The sequence below is a fragment of the Lycorma delicatula genome, chromosome 12 (assembly GCF_047948215.1).
Source record: "Lycorma delicatula isolate Av1 chromosome 12, ASM4794821v1, whole genome shotgun sequence".
Lineage (NCBI taxonomy): Eukaryota > Metazoa > Arthropoda > Insecta > Hemiptera > Fulgoridae > Lycorma > Lycorma delicatula.
Genome location: NC_134466.1, coordinates 2,661,924 through 2,687,504, shown reverse-complemented (window position 1 = coordinate 2,687,504; position 25,581 = coordinate 2,661,924). Strand labels below are relative to the sequence as shown.

Sequence of the window (25,581 nt, the reverse complement as noted above, 5' to 3'; positions counted from 1 at the left end):
ACTTGCTGGAAATAATTTCCGCAAGATCAATTATGTGATCCATCATTCTTCAATAATACGTCAAATCTGTAAAACATTTGTTAGGTAGCAGTCCTAACGTTGCCAGAATTTTCACGCCTCGTATTTTGTGATCGTGTCTAATGAGATTTTCCACTGACAACATCAGCATAAGATATCTGTTAGTTCATGGCCCAAAGAATTCAATTTATGCTGCGATTAATATGTGAGGGGCGAGATAACTGCAGTTAAATACAGTTCAATCAAAATCAACTATTACTACAGATTTATATTTGGTTATAATTTAATTACAAAATTCATTAAAAAAATACTGCATTATTGCTAGCATATCTTCCAAATATCTGAAAATAAATTTGCATCCAATCTACCTAATATTATATTTGTGAAGTTACTAAATTTCAATCGGCATACACTCCTGAGTTACTATATTTTGTAAATTTGTTTATGAAGTTCATGAATTTTGTGTTGTTTTAAAGCTGCATGGATACCTTTTTCCTTGAACATTGTGGCAGTTAAAATATATCACTATGTAATCATGACTTTGTTCTCTGTTAATAGTATTTTGATTACAAAAATAATGTTCAGCCAACTTATATCAGATATTCAACTGTGTTGAGTTTAGCAGCATAACCGTCTACTTACACAAATGTGTGTATTACGTGAAATTAAATTAGGCTTGGCATATTTTTTTGGGTCCGACCCAGAACATATTTTTGAAATAATTTAAAAGTCTTAGCAGTTTACTGAAACATTAAACTTTATTTACTCAGTTGTATTTTTTACTAGACATGTCTTTTTCAGAAAAGATTTGTTTTAATTACATCATAAAATTCATAACAAGAAAATTCTGACTTAATTTTAACATTTAGCAGATGGTTAGCAGTAGATACTGATAGTCTACTCCTTTCTACAGACCAAATGTTTTCTGTAATTGAAAAAACTCTCAACTGGAGTAGATGTCCCAGGCAAAGACATCACAAACATAAAATATCGGTCTTCCAAAACACCTTAACAATTGCATTCCACTTTTCTTCAATAATATCTGGTATTTTTCAGAACTTGAACCAAAACCTACCTTTTAGTTTTGAATTACCTGGTTCGACAATATACATTCATCAGATAGGTCACCAATATTTATGGAATCTTCTTTTATAATTTCATTAACATCTTGTGCACTCTCTTCTAAATCAGAGCAGGTAATTTCAGTCCATAAATTTATCCACTGAAAATTACTAACTTTATCAAAACTTGTTCTCCACAACTCTTAAGTACTGGATACTAGGATTATAAAAATTGTCTACGCTTGAGAAGAATATTTGTTCCTGAACATCATTAATTTCTTTTAGAGTGTATAGCAATTCTTTGGCAGAAGATGGTATAAATTTGTGGGTTTTTCTTTCCTGAAGTTGACAAATTAGTTTTTCAACAAGGCATTGAGGATCAACCTTTGTTTCAGTAGAATTAAAGTGATGATTAGTTGGCCAACAGAAAGAATCTTGCAAAAGCCAGCTTGGACCATGCCACCATAATACAAAATTAATTAATTTTTCCAGAAGACATCCCCGAGAGAGTATATCGGCAGGATTCGAAGGTGATTCAATATGATGCCACTTCGCATTAAAAGTCAACTGTTGAATTTCTGAAACTCGATCGGCTACAAACACTTTCCAATTGGTGGATTGACCATGAATCCAATGGAGTGCAATCATGGAATCAGAATATAAATGAATTTCATTGATTCTTTCATTTAAAGGTAATGTAACTTGATTAAGTAAGCGTGATAAGAGCAAACAAGCACAGAGTTCAAGTCTTGGAAGAATCATTTGTTTTAAAGGGGCAACTCGTGATTTGGAACACAATAAATTACATGAAACTTTATCATTACAGTAAGTAATTCTAACATATATATACAACATCCGAAACCCTTAAGAGATGCATCTGCAAATCCATGGAGTTGAAAGGATTTGATGCTACTATCAGTGTTTAACTTTTACACATATGTCAACATTTATAGAACTAACGAAACTTAATTGATTGTTTAAAATTGTATAAAATTTGCCACTGCAATAGTAAATTATCGGGTAAAGTATCATCCCAATTGCACTTGACTAGCCAAAGGCTTTGCATTAAATGTTTGCATAAAAATATAATGGGTCCAATAAGACCTAATGGATCATAGATACCAGAAATAATTGATAAAATATGTCAGTGAATATTTTAACTTTCCTTTGATTGACTTCATAGGTTAATTTATCTAAGTAATTATTCCATAATATACCTAAAGTATGTATGTTTTCATTTTTATTTAATGATATAGGTAGGTGTATTTAATAATAGTACAGTATCATCAGTGGAGAAAATATTTTGACAATTGAAGAACCACTTATGAAGGGGAAAGCCATACTGTTTTAATAAGTTACATACATCAATTTTTAACTGCTTAATTTCATGTACACTATCAGCTCCTGCAATAAGGTCATCAACATAAAAATCATTTAATATGGCTCTGCAGGCATTAGGAAATTGATCGTTATTGTCATTGACAATTTGAACTAAACAACGAGTAGCTAAAAATGAGGCACTAGTTGTACCATAAGTTACTGTTCTTAAGGCATAATGCTTTACGTCTTGTTCAAGGTTTTCACGCCACAGTATTCTTTGCAAATTACTGTCCTTCTGAGTAACTAGAATCTGTCTGTACATTTTTGTGATATCAGATGTGATAACATAATTATGGACTCTAAATCTTAAAATTATTGAAAATAAGTCTTGTTGGACCAAAGGTCCTATCATTAGTGTATCATTTAGAGATAGACCATTGCTGGATTTGGTTGAGCCATCAACACAACTCTTAGTTAAGTTGTTAAGCTTGTTTCCTTGAAAACAGCGTGATGAGGTAGATAAAAAACTTCTGAGTCAGGTATCAATAAATTTTTTGAATTAAGTTCAGACATATGACCAAGGTTTATATATTCATTAATAAAATTAGAGTATCCCTTCTTAAAACTAGGTCTTGAATAAGCTTACGTTCTACAGACAAAAATCTATTTTTGGCGTTATTAAGAGAATCACCAAGTTTGATGTTATCTGATTTACGAGGTAATGTAACTATAAATCTACCATCCTTATTTCTAATTGTATTTTCTATGAAATTTCTTTCACATAATGAGTTATCATGAAAGATTTGTTTGACTAAAATAGGTTCTTCTACCTCCCAGAATTTTTCTATCTGTGATGAAAGAAGTTTATTGTCATTACGAATGAAAAGGGAAGAAACGGAATTGTTGTGTGTAACATTTAAAGGAAGGTTTCCAGCTAATATATATCCTAGTCTTGTTTCTTGTATCAAGGGAGAATGCTGGTTACGTAAAAATTTATTCAGCAGAATAAGGTTTAGGAAGTACTGTGCACCTAAAAGGACATCAATATTTGAAGAAATGTTAAAGTTTGGGGTCCGCAAGAAATAAGTTTTCAGGTAAATTAAGATGATGAATAAAATGATTTAGCAGAAAGATTGTCAGTTAGGTTAGGTAATACAGCACAAACAATGTAATGTAAAGTTTTCAATGCGAGAGTATAGTTTAACTGTGACACTGTAATTTGATTGACATAATGAGTTATTAATTCCAGAAATTGGAAGACTATTTTTTGTTAGTTAGCCCAATTTTACGAGCAAATTCCATTGTGCAGAAATTGGCTTGACTGCCTGAATCAAGCAACACTCTATGTCTGATAATTTCCATGTTTGTCCACAGTATTGCACACAGCAGTAGACAATAAAACATTTTTGTTTGTAATTTTAATGCACGATAAGTATTATTTTCAGGCTTAGAGCTAGATTTATTAATTTCCTCTGTATGGATTAAGGAATGATGCTTTTTGCAACATATTTTACAAACATGCTTATTCATACAATTATTTACAGAGTGACCTGTTCGAAAACAATTAAAGCAACACTTATTCTGGACTAAAAATTCCTTGCGTTCATCTACTGTTAAATCAAGAAATTTTTTACATGTATATAAATAAAGATCGGATTTACACATAGTACATTGAATAATTTTTGAATTTGCATGGTAACTAACTAAATTTCTTCTGCAAATTTTATTTGTATTGTTATATTTCCCTTGACCTTTAAAGGGTTTGTTAAATACTTGTTTGTTAAAAGAGTGAGTGTTATTTGATTGCAAATTATACTCAAGTTTAGCTGCAACATTTTCAAGTATTTGTCTTCTATTATTAAGAAACTCAACAAAGTTTTTGAAATTAGGAAAGTTTTCATCAGAAAGTCTTTCTTTCCAATTTTTGTAAGTATTTTTGTCTAATTTTGATGCTAGTAATCGCATAACAATGAGCTCATTAGGATTAACAGGTAAATTCATTGCCTCCAATGAACTTATACAAGAATTAATTTTATTAATAAAATGATCTAAATTATCTGCAGATTCCTTTTCAATGAAACCAATTTTTAAAATATTTTCAATAAGATGAACAGAGATCATGCATTTATCATATCTTTTTTTAAGGAGATCTAAGGAGACTGAATAATTTTCCCTTGTAATTGGTAAGTCTTTGATGATATTAAGGGCCTCATCTCTTAAAGATGACTAAGTAGTGTAATTTTTTAATATTGGATAGGTCATTTCTAGAATGAATTACGTCATTAAATGTATTAAAGTAATGCTGCCAGTCAAGTAAATTTCCACTAAAACATGGCACGGATGAAGTTCTACGCAAGAAGTACCTTATGAAAATAAACAAGAAAAAAGGAAAGTAATGAAATGTAGTAGACATAATGAAGATGGACCATTGAATGTAAAAATAGGAAGAGAAAAGATTATGGGGGTAGAAGAATTTTGTTTTCTTTGGGAAGTAGAATTACTAAAGATGGACGTAGCAGGAGCAAAATAAAATGCCAGATAGCAGAGGTGAAACAAGCCTTCAGTCAGAAATATAATTTCTTTACATCGAAAATTAATTTAAACATCACGAAAACATTTTTGAAAGTTTATGTTTGGAGCGTAGCTTTATATGGAAGTGAAACTTGGACTACCGGAGTGCCTGAGAAGAATTAAAAAGATTAGAACCTTTTGAAATGCGGTGCTATAGGAGAATGTTAAAAATCAGACGGGTGGATAAATTGACAAATGAAAAGTTGTTGCATCAAATTGATAGAGATTAGCATTTGGAAAAATATAGTTACAAGAAGAGACAGACTTATAGGCTACATATTAAGGCATCCTGGAATAGTCGCTTTAATATTGGAGGGACAAACAGAAGGAAAAAATTGTGCGGCAGGCAACGTTTGGAATATGTAAAACAGATTGTTAGGGATGTAGGATGTACGGAGTATACCGAAATGAAATGACTGGCACTATATAGGGAATCTCGGAGTGCTGCATCAAACCAGTCAAATGAGTGGACAAAAAAAAGTTCAGGTATTTGCTGATGTCATCAAAGTTTGGTTCAAGACCATGGATTTTGATGCTATACAACCATCAGGAAAAAATTTAAAAAGTCGCACCAATATCTTCATATAAACTTAAGTAAAACTTATAAACTGTGTAAGTCATAGAAAACATCTCTACCTGTTCTCAATCGACTGAGTACTGGGATTAATCTAACCACTCACCAGTAAACAGTCTTTTTAGATGCCATTTAAAAGCAATTACGTAAAATATTAAACAAAACAAAAATCATAGTGATTTGAGATAAATTCCAATAACAGTCCTTTAATACGTAAAAATAATTGGAAAATGTAAATAAGAAAAGGACATGTTAAAGGCTGCATGTAGTAGCAATGTGCTGAGCAATGGGTCACCACTACTTAAACATCCTCCTGTTTTCTGTGAAACATTGTATATTAGATTACAAAATAAATAATTTACAATGTGTATCTGAAAATTAAATATCTACATTTGGTAACAAAAATGCGTCTTTGAATTTTTTTGCAATCTTCTTGATTTCTTCTAAAAATTCCTGACTTTTCCTTAGGAAAAGATTCCTTGACGTCACGATGTATTACTAAAAACACTAAAAATGTTAAACTGAAAGGGTAAGATTTCTAAAATATTTTAAAATACAAGAGATAGATCACATTTTATCTTTTATTTATGTTACGTGTTAAGATTCAAACCTAAAACCTGAATGTATACACACATCTCTACCACTCGTCACAATGTAGGTTAGGTTACTTGCATCTGATCACATTAGTTTTTAGGAAAAGAATAGTGTATGTTTTAAATAAAAATCAACCTGTTTTCCATGGAACATTGTTTATTAGATTAGAAAATAAATAATTTACAATGTATACCTGAAAATTAATTGACAATATTAATAATTAAGTGGATATTAAAGTTTAGACTTCACAGACACTGTACAATTCCAGCCTCAGTGTAATACCTTGGTTATACATTAACTGTATACATTAAGTAATTGCCAATACACAAATATTTATTGAACACTCTTTTATTCACCTTTAATTTACAATGATTTAATCACTACACTGAATTATAATGCGTTACAATAAATAAAGTCTAACAATATTTAATTAAGCTGGTTCAGTATATAATAAATGAATCTTAACAAACACATTATAAAATTAAATTACATCATTCTGAAATTTTTTACATCGGGAACAAAATATTATTTATTAAAAACACATAAAAAACACAATTTATGATATAAACATATTTCTAAAACTGAATCGATTGCACTTTTTATTACAATAACATATTTTCTATTTCACCAAGAAAATTATTTTCTAAAAAATTAAGAAAAAATATTTTTATATATAACAATTATATAAACTTGCGATAGCAAAATTTAAGAAAATTATTTTTTGAGAAATATTGAAATTGCAAGCACCCGAAGAAAAGCTATACTGTTAGAACCTTTTTTTTTTGTTCTTTTCGAAAGAATGGCAAGTAGACTGCTGCTATTTCTGTGGCTATTCATACTTTACATAAAAAAGGAGAAAAAAGAGAAGTTAATAGTCGCAGAGGAAGTTCTCTTCTTTCAGTAACCTTTTAAATCTTATAAAAGTTGTGGTAAATAGAATAGAAGAGAAGCAGACATCGATAAACAATTTGTAGAATATATTAGAGTTTTATAGAAAGGGAAGACCTTGGCAGAACAGGTAGATTGTGTAAAAATAGTAATCTTAGTTAGAATGGTGATATATAACAATTATACAATTACATTTTTATAATTTAAAAAGGTATATCATTCTGCTGGGAAAAAAAAAATTCCAATGCCTTTTCTACAGTTAAAATTATTTGGAATTGTCGGAACAATTAAAATCAAAAAAGGGTATAATATAACAAGATGTTGACTCTGATCGATTTTAATTGTGTTCTAGGTAGTCGTAAAAGAATGGAGGAAAACATTGAAACTTAATGTGGTAGAAACAAAACGTTTAGATTACAAAAAGGACAATCCAGGAATAGATTAATTCCAACGAAAAAACAAATGTTTCACAAGTATTAAAAATAAACCAAAATCTCTAAAACTATCATAATAGAATTAAATTAATTAATTCATCAGTAAAAAAAAAGAAAATCTTAAATATAAATCTCTTAAAATATACAATAAAAAATTGCTTAAAGAAATGAAACAAAGATTTTTGTTTAAATTCTTAATTTTTTTAGGAAGGTTTTTACCTTGTCGAGTAATTTTACATTACATTTTTTTTACACTTTCTGACAGTATATATTTTCAAGCATCAATTGATATTTGCAAAGATATAACTTAAAATAGTAGAGATGCAGATAGAATTTCAGAACACAGCAAGTGACTTGGCATCAAATCACCATCCTGTATCGATTAGGTTTGCAGTTTTTATACTTTCAAAACACTTTTTATACTGTTAACAGAATATATTTGAGAATGTAATAAAACAATCATGATTTGATTACGGACTTATATTTGAAAATTCAACACCCTCACTATCTTATCAGAAAGAGAAAGCCTATAAATATTTAACCGATGAAGAGAAACATTCATTCTTCCGTATCTCAGATTATACCTAACATTCAACGCTCCCACAGATTATTCAATAACTACATTATAAGAAAGAGAAATCCAATAAAAATTTAACCGATGACAAGAAAAATTCACTCATCCGTATCTCAGATTACACCAAACATTCAACGTCCACACAGATTTTTTCTATAACTTTCTTATCAAAGAGGTAAAGCCGAGAAAAATTTAATCAATGACATGAAACGTTCACTCTTCCGTATCTAAGATTACACCACACATCTAACGCCCTTACAGATTACTTTTATAAATATCATATAAGAGAGCGAAAGCCGATAAAAATTTAACCAGTGACAAGAAACATTCACTCTTTCGTATCTCAGATTACACCTAACATTCAACGCCTTTACAGATTACCTCAATTACTACCTTATCAGAAAGAGAAAGCCTGTAGTTTTTTTGGTGTTTACTGTCACAGTAAATAGCTTAATCGCTTCATATATTGACTGTCAACACTGTAGGATTTACAAAGCCTTTTGTAGGTACTTAAATTGTGACTTTGTTGTGTATAGAGTTTCACTCTTTTCCATTCAATTGCCATTCGCTTAGCATGTTTATTTTATTTTAAATATGCACAATATGAAATTTAATTCATTACCTAAAATTGATTTTTATTTTTGTAGTATCGTACCTTTTTCAGTTTGGATTTGTAAGATAACAGCCAATAAATTTTTTTCTTTCATTTAATTACTATTAGTGAAAGGTCATACACACAATAGGCATAGATTTACAAATTACTTTATACAGTCCACTACTATTGAGAAGAATCGTAAAATATACTTTATTGACAGGACAAAAGTCAGTTAAATTTATCAAATGAATTTAGTTCATAGTAATAATAATAATAACAATAGAATAATTCACTCGATGGAATAAATGATAGATTTGCATAAACTTTGTGTAATAATTTATTTTATTTAATGGAATTTACAACTACATACATACAGACGTTTCGTTACCTCTTTTATAACCATTGAATTGTGCAGACAGTGATTAATAGTTTGCAGTATCATTACAACATTTATACTATACTAGTACATGCAATTCTACCCATCATGCCTGATATCAATCTGATTGTTGGTGTATGTCTCTCTGTCATACCATTGTGGATCTTGAAGTTCAAAACTCTCAGTTTCCATTTCCTGAGCAAACATTCTTTCTTTAACAAACTTCTTGTTCATTAATATTTTAATAAGCGACTTGCAAAAATAAAAATGATACAGTATTTGAATCTTTGAGGAAGAGCCTGCAGTCACAAATTAATTTTTTATATGGAAAAATTATTAATGAAATATCCTTAATCCACTCCATGTTAATATTATTACTTTTGATACTTAAAAAACAGTTGACAATTTGGACAATCTCTAGATTTTTCTGTTCCATGCAAATCTATCTGCATAGATTCGTTAAAATGTTTTCCTACTTCCATAAATGTAACTTTCTGTACGAGGTTAAAACAAAACGTAACTCATAAATCCATAACAATTTTTTATATTTAAAATTATTATAAATGATTTCGCTTAAATAAATCGTTTACGTCATAGAAATGGCACACAGCAAGGTTGACATTATTTACATCAATCTTCTTATAATTAAATTCTCTACAATTTATGTTTAAAAAATGTAAGATTTATCACCAATTTAACAACGTTATGTACGTCAAACGTAAAAAAATGTGTTTTTGACCCTATTTTTGGTGTTTTACACAGGATATCTTAGAAACTAAGAGACATACAGTTCTAGGACCTATGTTTTTTGATTTCCCAGCTCAAAAACCATAAGAAACAATTGAATTTGCCCCTAAATTGACCTTCCCAGAATTTCAGAAAGCCTTAATTTACCCAGAGGAACTGAAACTCGGGCGAAATCTTTCATCCTGTATAACTCGCTAACAAAGCGTTTTCGGACCTATGTTTATATGAACTTTTTTCTTATTTTTAGCCTCTAGAATGAGTTATCAAAGTATTGCCCTATCCTCCTGAATCACTCTGTATATACTTATATCTAGTTAATGTAACAGTCACACATTCTTATTATTAATGAAATAAGTCATAATAAATTCATATCGATAACAAAGTATAAGCTCATATTGAATACACTAATATCGAAAATACAAAACATTATAATTTACTTTATAAACAAAAATAATTACTAAAAAAATAATGTAAAATATAAAACGACATGTAGGTTACTCTTATAAGAGAACAACCGATAATAAATAATTTACAAAACAAAAAGTAAAATGAAATTTAAGATATATAAATGTCAATGCATTACGTTGTAAAAATACGTTAAATAAGATGTACAAATGTACATATCCACCACAAAAAAATTAGTGCACAGTTTTAAATATAATGTCTCTCATCATCGATATCAAATTTCAACTACAGGTATGTTTTAGTAAATAAATTCTTATTGAAATAAAGAATACAAACTAAAATGCTAACAAAATATATTGAAAAATAGCTTTAAACCTTAAACAAATTTTCGTTCTAGGTGTAGTGCAAATCTATATTCTTTAAACATCTTAAAGCCATAGAATTCTTTAATCTTAAATAACGCCATAGAAATTTACAATTTAAAAATTTTCAATAATTCGGATCGCTTGCCGAAAAGTGAATTTAAAAAAAATACATCTTTCAGTCTCTATTATAAATAAATAATTACGTCCACTATAATAAATACAACGTATACTTATGTTTTGTCGTGTACTGATACCGATTCAAACTTAGAAAATTAAGAATTTTAATTTCTTTCATCATAAAACAGAATCTTTTTATATTAAATTTTAAAAAAATTTGTACTGGCCAAAAGCCAATATATTTTAAATAAATTAATAAAGTTTTTAAAATAAAATTTAATTTAACCCTATATTATTTATGCGAACATATTTTTATAACTGCAATGGAAAACTAGGAAATGAAGGATAAAAATTTATATATCTTCACCGGTAAACACATTATCAAAAAAAAGTTTTTTGATATCAAAAAACTTTACTTAAGATAGGTTTTAGGCCCTTATTCAAAGAATAGTACGAAATGAATTTGATATTTTACTTAATAAGAAAGTTATAGCGATATTGGTTTTTTTTTAGAAAGCCCTGCCCATTTCCACCTCCATGGTCTGATTTTGCCCATGTTCACGAGAAAGTGAAATACATAGATATAGATATGCTAAAGACAAAAGTATAAACAATTTACCACCAACAGTACAGAATTCAATAATGCTTCTTACCTTATGTGCTTTCAAGGATTTCCCTCATCATCGGTTATAAAATTAAAAAAAAATTGTTATGCAGCTAGGTAGCCACACTACAGTACTGTTCACAAATTTTTTTTAATTTTATAATATTTAATATGACTACATATTTTTACACATTTACAATTTTATTCCTAATTTAATGTGCGATTGTTTAAAAGAAAGACTGTAGATGAGGGGAACCCTTGAAAGCACATAAGGTAAGAAGCATTATTGAATTCTGTACACTTAGTGGTAAACTGTTTATACTTTTTGTCTTTGGTGTAATTAGTACAGGAGAGAATATGGACAAATACAATAACAAAAGAATTGGTTTTGCTAATAATATATATACACTTTTTGAACTTTTACCCATTGAAATAGGTAGCTTTCTTATGAAATCTACCTAAAAATAAGATTAAGATAATAAGACTTTTTCCAACTACTAGTCCCGTTCAAACAATATTAGACTATTTTTGAATAGTGTGGTATTCTAATGTTACATGAATAGTAGACCTAGTATTGAACTTAAATGAACTCTTAAACAAAATTTAATTAATAAAGTGAAAATAGGAATTTAAAAAAAAATCATAAAATTTATGTAAAGAAATGTATTCCAATTAAAACAATTTGATCACATTGCATGTAAAATTTGGAAAATTAAGCCAAAATTACCTTATTGTATTGTAGTACTTTTTTGTTCGATATAAAATAAGATATTAATTTATGGTGTGTTTTACATTTAATTTACTTATGTTGTTTGGAAACTTGATTCAGTAGTTATAATAAGGATTCTAAAGTACAGAAGTAATAAAATATCGAAACACGATGTTAATCTACATCAGAGAGGACATCTGTGCATAACGCCTCTGTAATATATTTGTTCTGGACGATAATGCGAAAGTTTTTTCATGCTACAAAAAAAAACTGCCTCAGTAATTATACTGATTTTTTTAACCGTAACCGAATCAGTAATTTACTGAATCAATTGTCATATTTAGCTTCAGAAAATTTCCTTTCATAAACTTCTTCAGTACTGAAATTAAAAAAAAATTGTAATTTTTAAATTAAAATAAATAATTAAATTATTTTTAAAAGAATATACAAAACATTTAGAATATTTTTAAAATAATGAACTGAATACAGATTGCTAGTAATTTATAAATAACTTTTTGTTTAAATCATAACAATTCTTGCCGTTGCATTGGTAAATTAATTACTACTAAATCTCCAAGATGGAATGTTACTTATTTGTTAAATACTCTATACTGGTTGTGAGAGCACTAAATTTCACAAACTTACTCAAAAAAGTAACTTACTGACCTGGAACTTCTTCAAAAGGGACACTACCATGTCAATCACAAAATATTTCAGCACCTGTTTTCCTTAAAAGGAGCTGTGATAGTAGCTATACTGTGATTGAAATTCTTTAGAATTTACTAGAAAACAATCACAATCCCTAACCCATCATATTACGATATATTATTCATATTCAATAAAAAAAAATTCAATAATAGTGTTTGTTATCTGGGCATCCCAACCCTGTAGGGGGAAGAACGGTAACGTCACCGGTCGCCACACCACACCCTCCGTTTCGAGCCCCGAGGGACTTTACTGGATGTTGTCTTTAGACCCCTCTGATTACATCTCACAGTAATCGGCCAGGCCTGTCAGGATGCCACTGATGTAAAAGCCCAAAATCGAATCAAACAATAACAATATAACCGTGGCACGATGCCATTACGCCTACCTCCAACCTATCCATGCCTAGGCCGGAACCGTAGCCACCCTGGATCCTGCCGTGATCAAATACCTCAACTGAACTCCCTCTGCAGACCTACAAAACCAACCGTATCTGTTGACTGTGGTGTTTGAATGTCTGTGAGGGTGTATTTCCCCCTTCCATGAGTAATGCACATCAACTGTATCAAGAAGGGTGGGTAGCCAGGGGTGGTTTAGTCTGTAGTGTGCAGGAACACATACATATTTAATAACATCTTGCAAAACCTGTTAGTGAGCTCGACACTGCTCAAAATGGGGTTCTCTTCCACCTCTTTAAAAAAAAACCATACTAAAAAAAACAACAAAGAAAATGGCTTGGAAGAAAACCAAGCGGATGGAACAAAACCTTGCGGATCATCCAGTTAATATGGAGATCCAGAAAGGAATGCATTCTCTCAAGTTCCCTAACAGCTCGTGAATATTTGACCTCATATAGAGACAGATATACAGGACGTGCTTCACTGTATCATCACTCCCAAAATCCAGGCATTGACTCGAATCCACCACCAAATGAAACCTAGCCAAACTCATCGATATACTGATTGGGGGAAACCCATCTAATCGCACCTACAACAGACACTATAGGAAATATACCATGCGTGTAGCAACCTGTCTGGGATTCGTCCCACCTGACCTGCCAAGAAACAAGGCTCCAATCTTCCATCTCCTACTTTCGTCTGATATCAATAGGTTATTTACCTTGGAATGCAGTGTTCCTTACGCTCATTAGCCAAGATATCTTGGTTTGACTCCGGCTATAATACAGACTGCCTCCCGCGAGACTGTTCTATAACCATTTATAACAGCCAAAAAGAGGAGTCACTGGGCATGTAGCAAAATGTATGCATAACACCTAAAACCCAAGCGGTGAGCCAAGACAAGTGCAGCATATAGCATAACTGCCTCACTGACACCACACCTTTGTAAAGGATTGGGGGTAATTAAACCCCCCCAATCAGGATGAATGACTGATTCCAAAGCATCAGCATTTTTTGCTACATTCCTTGAACCGAAAATTTTCATCAAGGATTTGAGTCTTAACATACTGAACTGAGGAGACAAGTCATCTTAACCCTGTTATCTGGGAGAACAACACCAGTAGTAACTAAAAATGATGGAAAGTGGTACTGTTTAGAAATACATTACTATAATTCCACTATTTATAAAATGTCTGGCTTGTCTAACAAATTTACAGTAATATTCATTTCTATTGCCAATTGACAAAAACCGCACATTAAAATAACAAATTATAATTATGTTTTATGTTTTTCAGTGAAATAATTTCATACTTGTTTTCTAATCTTTCTCTGTCTGTAACAGAAAGGATTACAATATTCTGGTTTTCTAATCCTGAAGAGGTTTGTATTTATGCCCTTTTTAAATTCATAGATTTGAGTGTGAATTTATTTTAATCAATTATATAATAATAGATAAGTATGAAATCAAAGAATAGGTATTATTATTATTATTAGAACTTTAATAATTTTGTAATTAGTACTAATGAAATTTTGTTGATACCACTAAAAATTATAATGTACTATCTTGTTATAAAAAAACAAAATGCAATTTCACTAACCTGATTTGTTTTTAAATTAAACACTTCATTTTTAACCTCATTTTAAATTTTGTTTCACTCAGAACAATAATAAATACAGTTTCTTACACCCAAGTTGCTTAAATATTGATAAATTTTCATGCCTGTAAAACATAAAGTTAAATTAGAATGATGGGACGTTAAAAATAAAATAATCTTAAATGCTAAATATTTATTTTAAGCAAGCAAATTAAACCCAATGCAGATATTTAATAAAAAATTAACTTTATGTTGATACAAATAGGCAGGCAGGAGTAGGTTTCATAATGAACAAGATAGGGAAGAGAGTAGAATATTTCAAAACGCATAGCAATATAATCGTAATAAGGATAAAATCAAAACCTAAACCGACAACGATTGTTAACGTCATGATCATGCCTACAAGCGCCCATGATCATGATGAGGTAGAGTGTGTATACGAAGAGATTGATGAAGCAATTAAACACGTAAAAGGAGATGAAAATTTAATAATAATTGGAGATTGGAATGCAAGCATTGGAAAGGGCAAGGAAGAAAATATAGTAGGTGAATACGGGCTGGGCAAAAGGAATGAAAGAGAGGACAGACTTATAGAGTTTGACACAAAGTATAATTTAGTAATTGCCAACACCCAATTTAAAAATCATAATAGAAGAATATACACTTGGAAAAAGCCAGGCGATACTGCAAGGTATCAGATAGATTATATCATGGTTAAGCAAAGATTTAGGAATCAACTTGTTGACTGCAAAACTTACCCTGGAGCAGACATTGATAGCGACCATAATTTGGTGATAATGAAATGTAAATTGGGATTTAAAAACCTGAAGAAAAGGTGTCAGATGAATCGGTGGAATTTAGAGAAGCTTGAGGAAGAGGAGGTAAAGAAGATTTTTGAGGAGGACATCGCAAGAGGTTTGAGTAAAAAAGATAAGGTATATTGCAGGTGATGGATGAACATAGAAAATATAAGAATGCTAGTGATGAAGAAAGTAAAAGGAACTACCGACAATTAAGAAATGCTATAAACAGGAAGTGCAAACTAGCAAAAGAAGAGTGGATTAAAGAAAAGTGTTCAGAAGTGGAAAGAGAAATGAACATTGGTAAAATAGACGGAGCATACAGGAAAGTTAAGGAAAATTTTGTGGTATGTAAATTAAAATCTAATAATGTGTTAAACAAAGATGGTACACCAATATGTAATATGAAAGGTAAAGTCGATAGATGGGTGGAATATATTGAAGAGTTATATGGCGGAAATGAATTAGAAAATGGTGTTATAGAGGAAGAAGAGGAAGTTGAATAGGATGAAATGGGAGAAAAAATACTGGGATCTGAATTTAAGAGAGCATTAAAAGATTTAAATGGCAGAAAGGCTCCTGGAATAGACGAAATACCTGTAGAATTACTGCGCAGTGCAGGTGAGGAAGCGATTGATAGATTATACAAGCTGGTGTGTAATATTTATGAAAAAGGGGAAGTTCCGTCAGACTTCAAAAAAAGTGTTATAGTCATGATACCAAAGAAAGCAGGGACAGATAAATGTGAAGAAAACAGAACAATTAGTTTAACTAGTCATGCATCAAAAACCGAAGTCATGCATCAACTAGAATTCTATACAGAAGAATTGAGAGGAGAGAGATTTTAGGCCTCAGATTAATAGTAGAAGAAAGATTAAAGAAAAATAAACCAACATACTTGGCGTTTATAGATCTAGAAAAGGCATTCGATAACGTCGACTGGAATAAAATGTTCAGCATTTTAAAAAAATTAGGGTTCAAATTCAGAGATAGATGAACAATTGCTAACATGTACAGGAACCAAACAGTAACAGTAATAATCGAAGAATATAAGAAAGAAGCCGTAATAAGAAAGGGAGTCCGACAAGGATGTTCCCTATCCCTGTTACTTTTTAATCTTTACATGGAACTAGCAGTTAATGATGTTAAAGAACAATTTAGATTCGGAGTAACAGTAGAAGGTGAAAAGATAAAGATGCTACGATTTGCTGATGATATAGTAATTCTAGCCAAGAGTAAAAAGGATTTAGAAGAAACAATGAACGGCATAGATGAAGTCCTACGCAAGAACTATTGCATGAAAATAAACAAATACAAAACAAAAGTAATGAAATGTATTAGAAATAACAAAGATGGACCAATGAATGTGAAAATAGGAGGAGAAAAGATTACGGAGGTAGAAGAATTTTGTTATTTGGAAGTAGAATTACTAAAGATGGACGAACCAGGAGCGATATAAAATGCCGAATAGCACAAGCGAAACAAGCCTTCAGTAAGAAATATAATTTGTTTACATCAAAAATTAATTTAAACGTCAGGAAAAGATTTTTGAAAGTATAAGTTCAGGTAGGAATCACTACCTGAAAAATCATTTTATCATTTTTTTTACGGTACATTATTCCATTAATTCATTTTTTTGCAATTTTTTATTTTTGAGTTTAATTTTTCAACAAAAATTTTTTCGTTATAATAAGATATTTATATTATATCATTCATTGATAAATTATTATGTTACAAAAAAGAAAAAAGATAGTTATATTATAATATATATATTATATATAGTGTTTACGCCATTCTGGCATAAAGTTTTTCCGTTATTCTCTACGAATTCCAAACTAGGATGGGTCCCGTTGCTTTGTTACAAGGAATGTTTGAATTCCACTTGGTTTCGTTTTGCTGGGTCTGTAAAGCCCACATGTTTCTATTATTGTTCTTGTTTTTGACCCTCCCACCGTCACCTTTGTGACCGCGTCCATTATTCTAGACTACCCTTTTCATACACCCGTTATATTTTCGTCCCCTTACTACACACAGACTCTCCTACCAACTACCTGGATCTGGTTACCCCCGCCTTTTTTCGCCATCTTTTCGGCAGAGTACCTCCAACATCTCACCACTGCAGTCGCCTAGGGCAAACTTTGTGGTAACATTCACGCTCAAGCAGAATTTCAAACTCATCACTACACATTTGAGATTCCACGCCTCATTCTACCACTAAACCACATCACGCCGCTGTATTCCTGATTCACCGTGCGGAATACGCCCAGGACTACATAGGTATTCTTCTGTACTTGCTGTTACGAGTTCATCTCTGGCAAATATTTGTGAGCTACAGGCAAGTTCAGTTTTTCATTACTCATTACGTTAAACCTTTATGTTATTCAAATTTGTGGAACATTCAGTTCATCCTACCTATGCCGTTCAAGTTTCAATTTCACTTTAGTACAGTCACGACAGGTCACTTACAGAAGGCTGTCATTGTTCAGCTGCAACCCATTTCATGTGCTCAATTAAGTTCAGTGTGATTATATTGTAATTAACTCTTTTGTACTGTAATATTATTGTGTCTTTTTCTACGTCAAACTAGAATTACATTTTTACATTATTTAACGTTAAGTTTGCGGTTCATAAATCAGGAAAGGCCAATGCCAATCAAGATTGACTTTAATTTATTTTTCTAAGTTTATGACATTTGTTCATTGCTAATTTTTCAATATTACAGCATTTGTCAGTAATGCAATAGTTTTCCAGTCATATTATGTTTATTGATGTTTTGTTTTTCTAAGTATATAATTGTAAATCTCATTTTAATAATATTATTACTGATATGCTGATTTCAGTTGATATTTCTTATGTGAAATTAAGTTATGTTTATTTCATAATTTCATTTAATTTAAGGTTATGCTTTAACATAAGTTCAGTTGTTTTACATAATTAAAGTCCAATTTCTTTTGGCAAATACTAGCTGTGTGTTTTTTTATTTTTTAACTTTACCCAACATATAGTAATATATTTATTTAAATATAACTATTTCACCCTTTAATATTTAATCTTATAAAATAAAATATTTTAATTTATAAGTGTTATATAAATTAAAAAAATTATTATATAATATATACCATGTTTTATTTAAATAAAGATTTTAATTTAATACAGATTTTTATTTTAATGTAAAATAGTTTTTGTAAAAATAATCATCTAAAATAAATTATTTAATTAAATGCATCAATTAGATATTTAATTAAAATCAATTTTAGTTTTAATTAAATTAAATAAGATCTTATTTAAAATAATTTAATACATTGAAATAAATTTTAAAGTTTAAAAGACCTAAAAAAAATAATTATATTAGAATAAGTATATTTAAAAATACATAATTATTAAAAAAAAAACTCATGGTTTAATTCTTATCTTAAGTTTAAGTTTAATAAGATAATTACATATGTTTTATTTAAATATTTATGTTTGGTTCTTTAAAAACAAATTTATTATTATAGTAATGTCATTTTTGAAAGTCAAGATTAATTATTATATTAGCTTTTAAGTTTGTTTCCATCTATTCTGAACCATTGATTTTTTTTAATATAAAATCATGATAATGTTAGGGGTAGCTTTATCTTAAATTTTTGTAGCTTTAAATTATTAGCTTTAAGTTTGGTTTCATCTTTTTGGGCTGTAATTTTTTTATTATAACTTCAGTTAGGGGTAGCTTCGAAGTTATAATTTTGCTTAAGGGAGGAGATCCTTTTTTGAGTGTATTTTGTTTTATTAGTTGTTTATATTTGTAGTTTTAAGGTTCCTTTTAATATTTTTTTTTTTTTAAATTTGATTTTTGTTTTAAATTTTGGCTTTAAATTTATAACGCATGTAAATTTTTGTTAGGTTAAATATCCTTAATGGTTAATTTTTATTTTCAGTGTTAAGGTTTTTTAATTTAAGTTATATTTTTTAGAACCAAAAAATGTTGTGCCAGCATTTGCGGTTATTCCTCAGGTTCAAGTTAATTTTTTTAGAATTTAGTCTTATTTAGTTTTAATATTTTATATTTAGGTGAAATTTATATAAATTTGAATTTAAACCAGGATTAGATACCCTGTTATTCTTAATTAGTAATTTTTTTTCTAAGGTAGTTTATTTTTTATAATTGAAATTTAATAGATCTGGCGGTTTTTAAATCTTTTTAGAGGAACCTGTAATTTAATGATATTCCATGATTTTTTGTACCTTTTTTTTCTTGTATATCTCTGTCGTTGAGTGTAATGAAAATTTATTTTCTTTTCATTTTAAAGATTTATGTTAGGTCAAGATGCAGTTATAAAGAGGTTATTATGGGTTACATTAATTTTTGTTTTTTGATTTTTTAATTTGATTAAATTTGAATTTTGGATTTAATAGTAATTTTTTTAAATTAATTTTTTGAATTTTGCTCTTAATTATGTACATATTGTCCGTCACTCTCATAAATTGAGATAAGTCGTAACAAAGTTACGACTTATCTCAAAAATAATTTCGCCTGTTTATCAAAAACATGTCCTTTTGTGATTTATTTAAGGTTTGGCCTGCTCAATGATTTAAATAGCCGCAGTATTTTGACTGTGCTAAGGTAGCATAATAATTAGTCTTTTAATTGAAGTCTGGAATGAAGGGTTTGACGAAAATTATACTTTATTTTAAAAATTTAGTTTGAATTTTATTTTTAAGTTAAAAAGCTTAAATTTAGGAGAGAGACGATAAGACCCTATAGATCTTTATTTTGGTTTTAAATTTTTTTTTTAGTTTATTTTTTAAATTTTTATGAGGTTATTTTTCTTATTTATTTTTTTGTTTGGGTTCGTGGTTCCTTTCCTCGATATCGTTATGACAAATATATATATATGTTGAAGGAGTTATTTAGCTGTTAATTTAAATTATATTTTGGCTTTTATTTTTTTTAGGATTTTTTTGTTTTTCATTATTTTAAGGTGATAAAAAGTTAATAGTATTTTATACTTTCTTATAATTTCAAGTTAATTTTCAAGTTAGTTATATAATTTAAGTTAGTTGATATAATAATTATAATTGATATTATTAGGGCTATAATTAGGGCTAATTGATATTAATATGGGGAGGAGTTCTAAGTGGGTTTGCTGGTGTAAAATTCTCTGGATCTATAGTGAGGAATGGATTTATATTAATTATTATTATAAAAATTATTATTGTTATTGCTATTCCTAAAATATCTTTGGTTGTGAAATATGGGTGAAATGGGATTTTGTCAATGTTATTTTTTATACCTAGTGGGTTAGAGGATCCGGATTCATGTAGAAATATTAGATGTAGTATTACTATTATTGATATAATGAAGTAAAAAGTAAAGAATCGGTTTAGTGTAGGATTATCTACAGCAAACCCACTTAGAACTCCTCCCCATATTCAACCTGAATGATATTTCCTATTTGCATACGCAATCCTACAATCTATCCCTAGAAAATTAGGAGGAGTAGTAGCCCTAATAATATCAATTATAATTATTATATCAATATCATTCTCAATAAAAATAAAATTTCAAACAAGATCATTCTAACCGATAAATAAAATAATATTCTGAATTATAGTAAATACATTTATTCTACTTACATGAATCGGAGCACGACCAGTTGAAGAACCATATATTATTACAGGACAAATCTTAACAACAATTTACTTCTCATTTTTTATTATTTACCCCATGTCCACAAGGATATGAGATAAATTATAAGTTAATAACCTCAAAGCAATGTAACTTGAAATTATAATAAAGTATAAAATACTATTAACTTTTTATCACCTTAAAATAATGAAAAACAAAAAAATCATAAAAAAAATAAAAACCAAAATATAATTAAATCCTTAACACTGAAAATAAAAATTAACCATTAAGGATATTTAACCTAACAAAAATTTACATGCGTTAAAAATTTAAAGCCAAATTTTAAAACAAAAATCAATTTTTTTTTTAAATATATTAAAAGGAACCTTAAAACTACAAATATAAACAACTAATAAAACAAAATACACTCAAAAAAGGATCTCCTCCCTTAAGCAAAATTATAACACCGAAGCTACCCCTAACCCCCTAATGAAGTGTTTTGTTGAATGTCAGAAACTATTACCTATAAATACTTTCCAATTCGAAGAATGTCCATGAATACAACAAAGTGCTATGATTGAATCAGAGTATAAGTGTATCTCATCAAAGTGTATAATGCAGTTATACAACCTTCACAAATAAACTTGAAAATAGTAAACAACCAAAGAGTTCAAGTCTGGGTAATATGATTTGTTACAAGGGGCTAACATTGACTTAGAACAGTAAATTAGTAATTACATGGTTGGAGTATAAGTGAGTATATAAATATAACAACCATAGCCATTGTTATATAAATATAACAACCATATACAGGCATCAGAAAATCCATGTAATTTAATAGAATGAATTTTTCTATTTTTATTAAACCTAATGGATCTACTTATCTTACATGACTATTAGATGTAATTGATTATACAATGAAAGCCACTGTATTAATGGTTTGGGCAGTCAACTTTGAGTTGTCATAATTACTACATAAACTGTTTGTATGATTATAATAATAAGGCCAATGAGTCCTAGAGGATCACAGACACCTGCTGTGATGGAAAGAGTATTCCTTTTAGTATAAATTTGTAAATTGTTAGAATGAGTGATTTGGAAATTTAGTGAATCTGACTTTTTGTTCCTTAGAACTCTTAAGAGTACATATGTTGTCTTCTTGATTAGATAGTATGGATGAATTATGATAAGACAAAGAAAAACCGCAATTGTTAGAATACCACATGTGAAGTGAAAAACCATACTGTTGTAATAATTTGGACATATCGTTCTTTAATAGAATAACTCCATTTGAGTAATCTGAACTGGTAATTAGATCATCGACATAGAAATAATTTTTAATAGCAAACAAACGTAAGAATATATCCTAATTTGGTTTCTTGGAGTACAGGATATTTAAAGTTTCAAATAAACTTTGTAGGTTTGTCAGTAGGCTACCTGTTATTTCTGTTAAATCAGCACATTGCAATTGGAGTGAAAAATTTTGACAAATTTTCCTTTCCTTTGAGATGAAAATTAACCGGTTTCTTTAAATTGTTTTAAAATAGCATTCACTGACACTTGACCAACACAACACACAGAAGCTATCTGTCATGTCCAACTGATATGCTTAGAGAGAAACCATTGTCAAACACAATTTAAAATTTTGTATAAAAGAATGAAACAAATTTTCAAAAAACATGACAACTTAAATAACGAATATCTAATAACCTCACATTACACAGACAACTTAATGAATTTGGTCAAGCAGTACCCACAACATGGAAGTTACAAAAAATTCCCTGTTATCGATTAATGCCCGTTTACTTCTGGAAAATAATCCGACTGTGGAAAAATGTAATGAAATTTATTTTTCATAAAATGGATAAAATTGATGTGAATCAAAAATTTTTAAGATATATAAAGTACAGATTATAAAGTAAAGTTTCATATTTGAAATTATAGTAATTTTTACAAAATATCCTTCATCATAAAGTTTTAAGTATTATTTTCTATTAATTTATTTCCTCGGTTTATTTTATTGCTCAATTAGCCTAAAATTTATAACCAGTCGCGTAATTTGTTTCTGTTTGTTTATTTTTCAGATATTATTTCGCCGGTATTATAAACAGAAAACAAAGTCAGAAACGTTTGCGTTTACGAAATAGTTAATTTATTTTGTAAAAATAGGAGAGTGCAAATTGTATTTTAAAATTCAGTACGTGATAAGTTTGGATACAATAGGCAAACAAAAATAATGACACTTATTTTAATCTACATTAAAATAATATATATAAAAAATGCTTACCCCGACCAACAACGAGGGTTATCTAAAATAAACGTATAAGATATAATATTAATAGTTAAGTCTGACCACAGACATGAGAATCTAGACTGCGCAATAAACCCAAGATGGCCGCTGGATCCATACGCTTCATATTATGTCTTCGCCCGTAATCACACTGTCTCTCCCCACCACTGGATAACCGTCTTCCACAACAAATTTCTTCAACCGCCAGAGTTAATAATCGTGAAAATAACCACCCCATCTAAACTTCCTACACGGCAGCTCTCTCAGAGCAAGCGACCGACCGACAGTTTAATATTAATTTTTTTAAACATTTGATAACTTATAATCATAAAAAATAATTGAAACCAAATTTTAAAACGTATATACACGTTAACAAAGGAACGTAACCAAGGAATCCAAACGGTAGTAAGGTTCTCAATTATTTCTTTTTAGCTAGTATTTAATTTACCTTAAATAATTTACACTCACGCATACTTTCAGTACTTTAGTTTCAACACAATTTTACAACTTAGACCGTATTCTCATTAGTAATCAATCAGAAACACACAACAGGATCATTTCTATTAATACATATGATAAAAAAATATTAATGAATATTTTTTTAATACATGGGGATTATGATATAAAACGATTATTTCCAAATTTACCTCATATCAAGTCGACTACCGTATTTCACAGTACAACCCAGCACATCTGTAATACAAATAAGCTCAATAACACTTAGAGATGTTACTAATTTCACGCTAGTCCTTATAAAAAAAACAAGTAAATTTAGACTCGATTTGATCGCTATAAAGTTCCCTTTTTCTAATGTAAATTTTGTCTATGGATGGTTCAACAAGCGATTTTTTTCAGCATTTTTATAATTATTTTTCTCTCAGATTTGTCACATAATGTTTGAGATATGGAGGTCCGAATAATCGACGTTTTAATAAACAGTAATCTCAGATTATATTTAATTTAAATCATAATTAATCTGTGAATCTTCTAACACGAAAATCTCTCAAATAATTCGAATACTATAACAAGCAATAATTTATGTAAATTTTACGGATAAATAAAATATGTAAGTCCGGAGGTCGGTTGTATAAAATCAGTGATTATTTTACTAACTGTATAATACAACGTAAAAATAAAAAAGTTATTAAGTATGATTTTTTTATTAACACTACTACATAAAACGAGAAATATCATAAAGTTCATTAATAGTACTGTCAAATGGAGAATATAACATCGATTTCAAATATTTTAGGAATTTTTTTTTTTTTTTTTTATAAATAATAGTAAAATTATAATATGCTGATTCGTTAATAAAATAAAAAAAATAAATAAAAAAATTTTACCGTAAAAATTAAATTTTTTTTTTTTTTCATTTCCTTAACGGTTATTGCTTAGAAGGTTTATTGTATGCAAATGTGTTATAAGTAGAAAACACAACGGAGTAAATTACCTGATGCCGAAATTAGCAGCCAAAGGGCGAGGGGGGAAGGAAAATTCAGGATAATTGGCAACATAGCAACATCGCACCTGTGTAGTTACTAATGTTGATCTATTTCTTATTAAGATTAATATTCTCCGTATATTAAGAGTGGGGGAGAGTGCAGAGACTCTCCCACCTCGTTTGACTCTCGTTCTCTTAGTTGTGTCGAAATTCATCAATCTGCGTATGTCAAAATGTGTGTTAAGTTGATGAAAAATTTTATTAGTTTATAATATTAGCTGCTTCCATTACATTCAGCGATGGAGAAAAAATAAACAATCTTACATAATAATAATATTAGCTTACATTTTTTTTCTGATAATTTATTAATCTATTAAAAGTGTTGTTAACGAATAACGTTGTCATACAGTAAATGATGCTTTATTTCTTTTCTGTAGGTGTGTTATTGTTTTAAAAATCGTATCAAATTTTTATTATTTGTATTTATCGTATTAGATGTATTTTACGTGAAGCTAGAAAACCGTTTAGAAAATAATTCTACGTGTAAACTAGGTAAGTTCTTTCAAATAATAATATTTTGTAATAAGAAAAATGGTACACAAATAATGTGATTATTGGTTAACTTATGGGAATGTAATGAAGTAAACGTTTTACATTTGGACATTTTGTTTTGGCAAAAATCATTATTTTTAGGTTAGTCAAATATATTTTTATTCTTGTTATTTTAATTAAAATTAAGTACTTTATAAAAATATGTAACTAAAATAATTTGCTTTCAAGTAAGTTCCGATA

The 25,581-nt window shown here is 29.1% G+C and overlaps 2 protein-coding genes and 2 long non-coding RNA genes across 4 annotated transcripts in view; 2 read left to right on the top strand and 2 right to left on the bottom strand.

Moving 5' to 3' along the window:
* Nucleotides 1-2,721, bottom strand: part of LOC142332947 (uncharacterized) — a 41,729-nt gene extending 39,008 nt beyond the window's left edge. The window contains exon 1 of the mRNA XM_075379667.1: nt 2,443-2,721. Coding sequence (XP_075235782.1) covers nt 2,443-2,721 — 279 coding nt within the window. The remainder of the gene's footprint in view (nt 1-2,442) is intronic.
* Nucleotides 1-25,581, top strand: part of LOC142333334 (dynein axonemal heavy chain 10-like) — a 363,654-nt gene that overhangs the window by 227,956 nt on the left and 110,117 nt on the right. The gene's annotated exons all lie outside the window — the stretch shown is intronic.
* On the bottom strand, nt 6,328-23,475 carry LOC142333404 (uncharacterized). Its single transcript, XR_012758591.1, has 3 exons — nt 23,346-23,475; nt 14,654-14,775; nt 6,328-12,331 (listed from the first exon to the last, which is right to left on the bottom strand). It is a non-coding gene; the product is annotated as an uncharacterized LOC142333404 (long non-coding RNA).
* Nucleotides 25,018-25,581, top strand: part of LOC142333402 (uncharacterized) — a 29,788-nt gene continuing 29,224 nt past the window's right edge. Inside the window, exon 1 of the long non-coding RNA XR_012758589.1 lies at nt 25,018-25,341. This is a non-coding gene — a long non-coding RNA (uncharacterized LOC142333402). The remainder of the gene's footprint in view (nt 25,342-25,581) is intronic.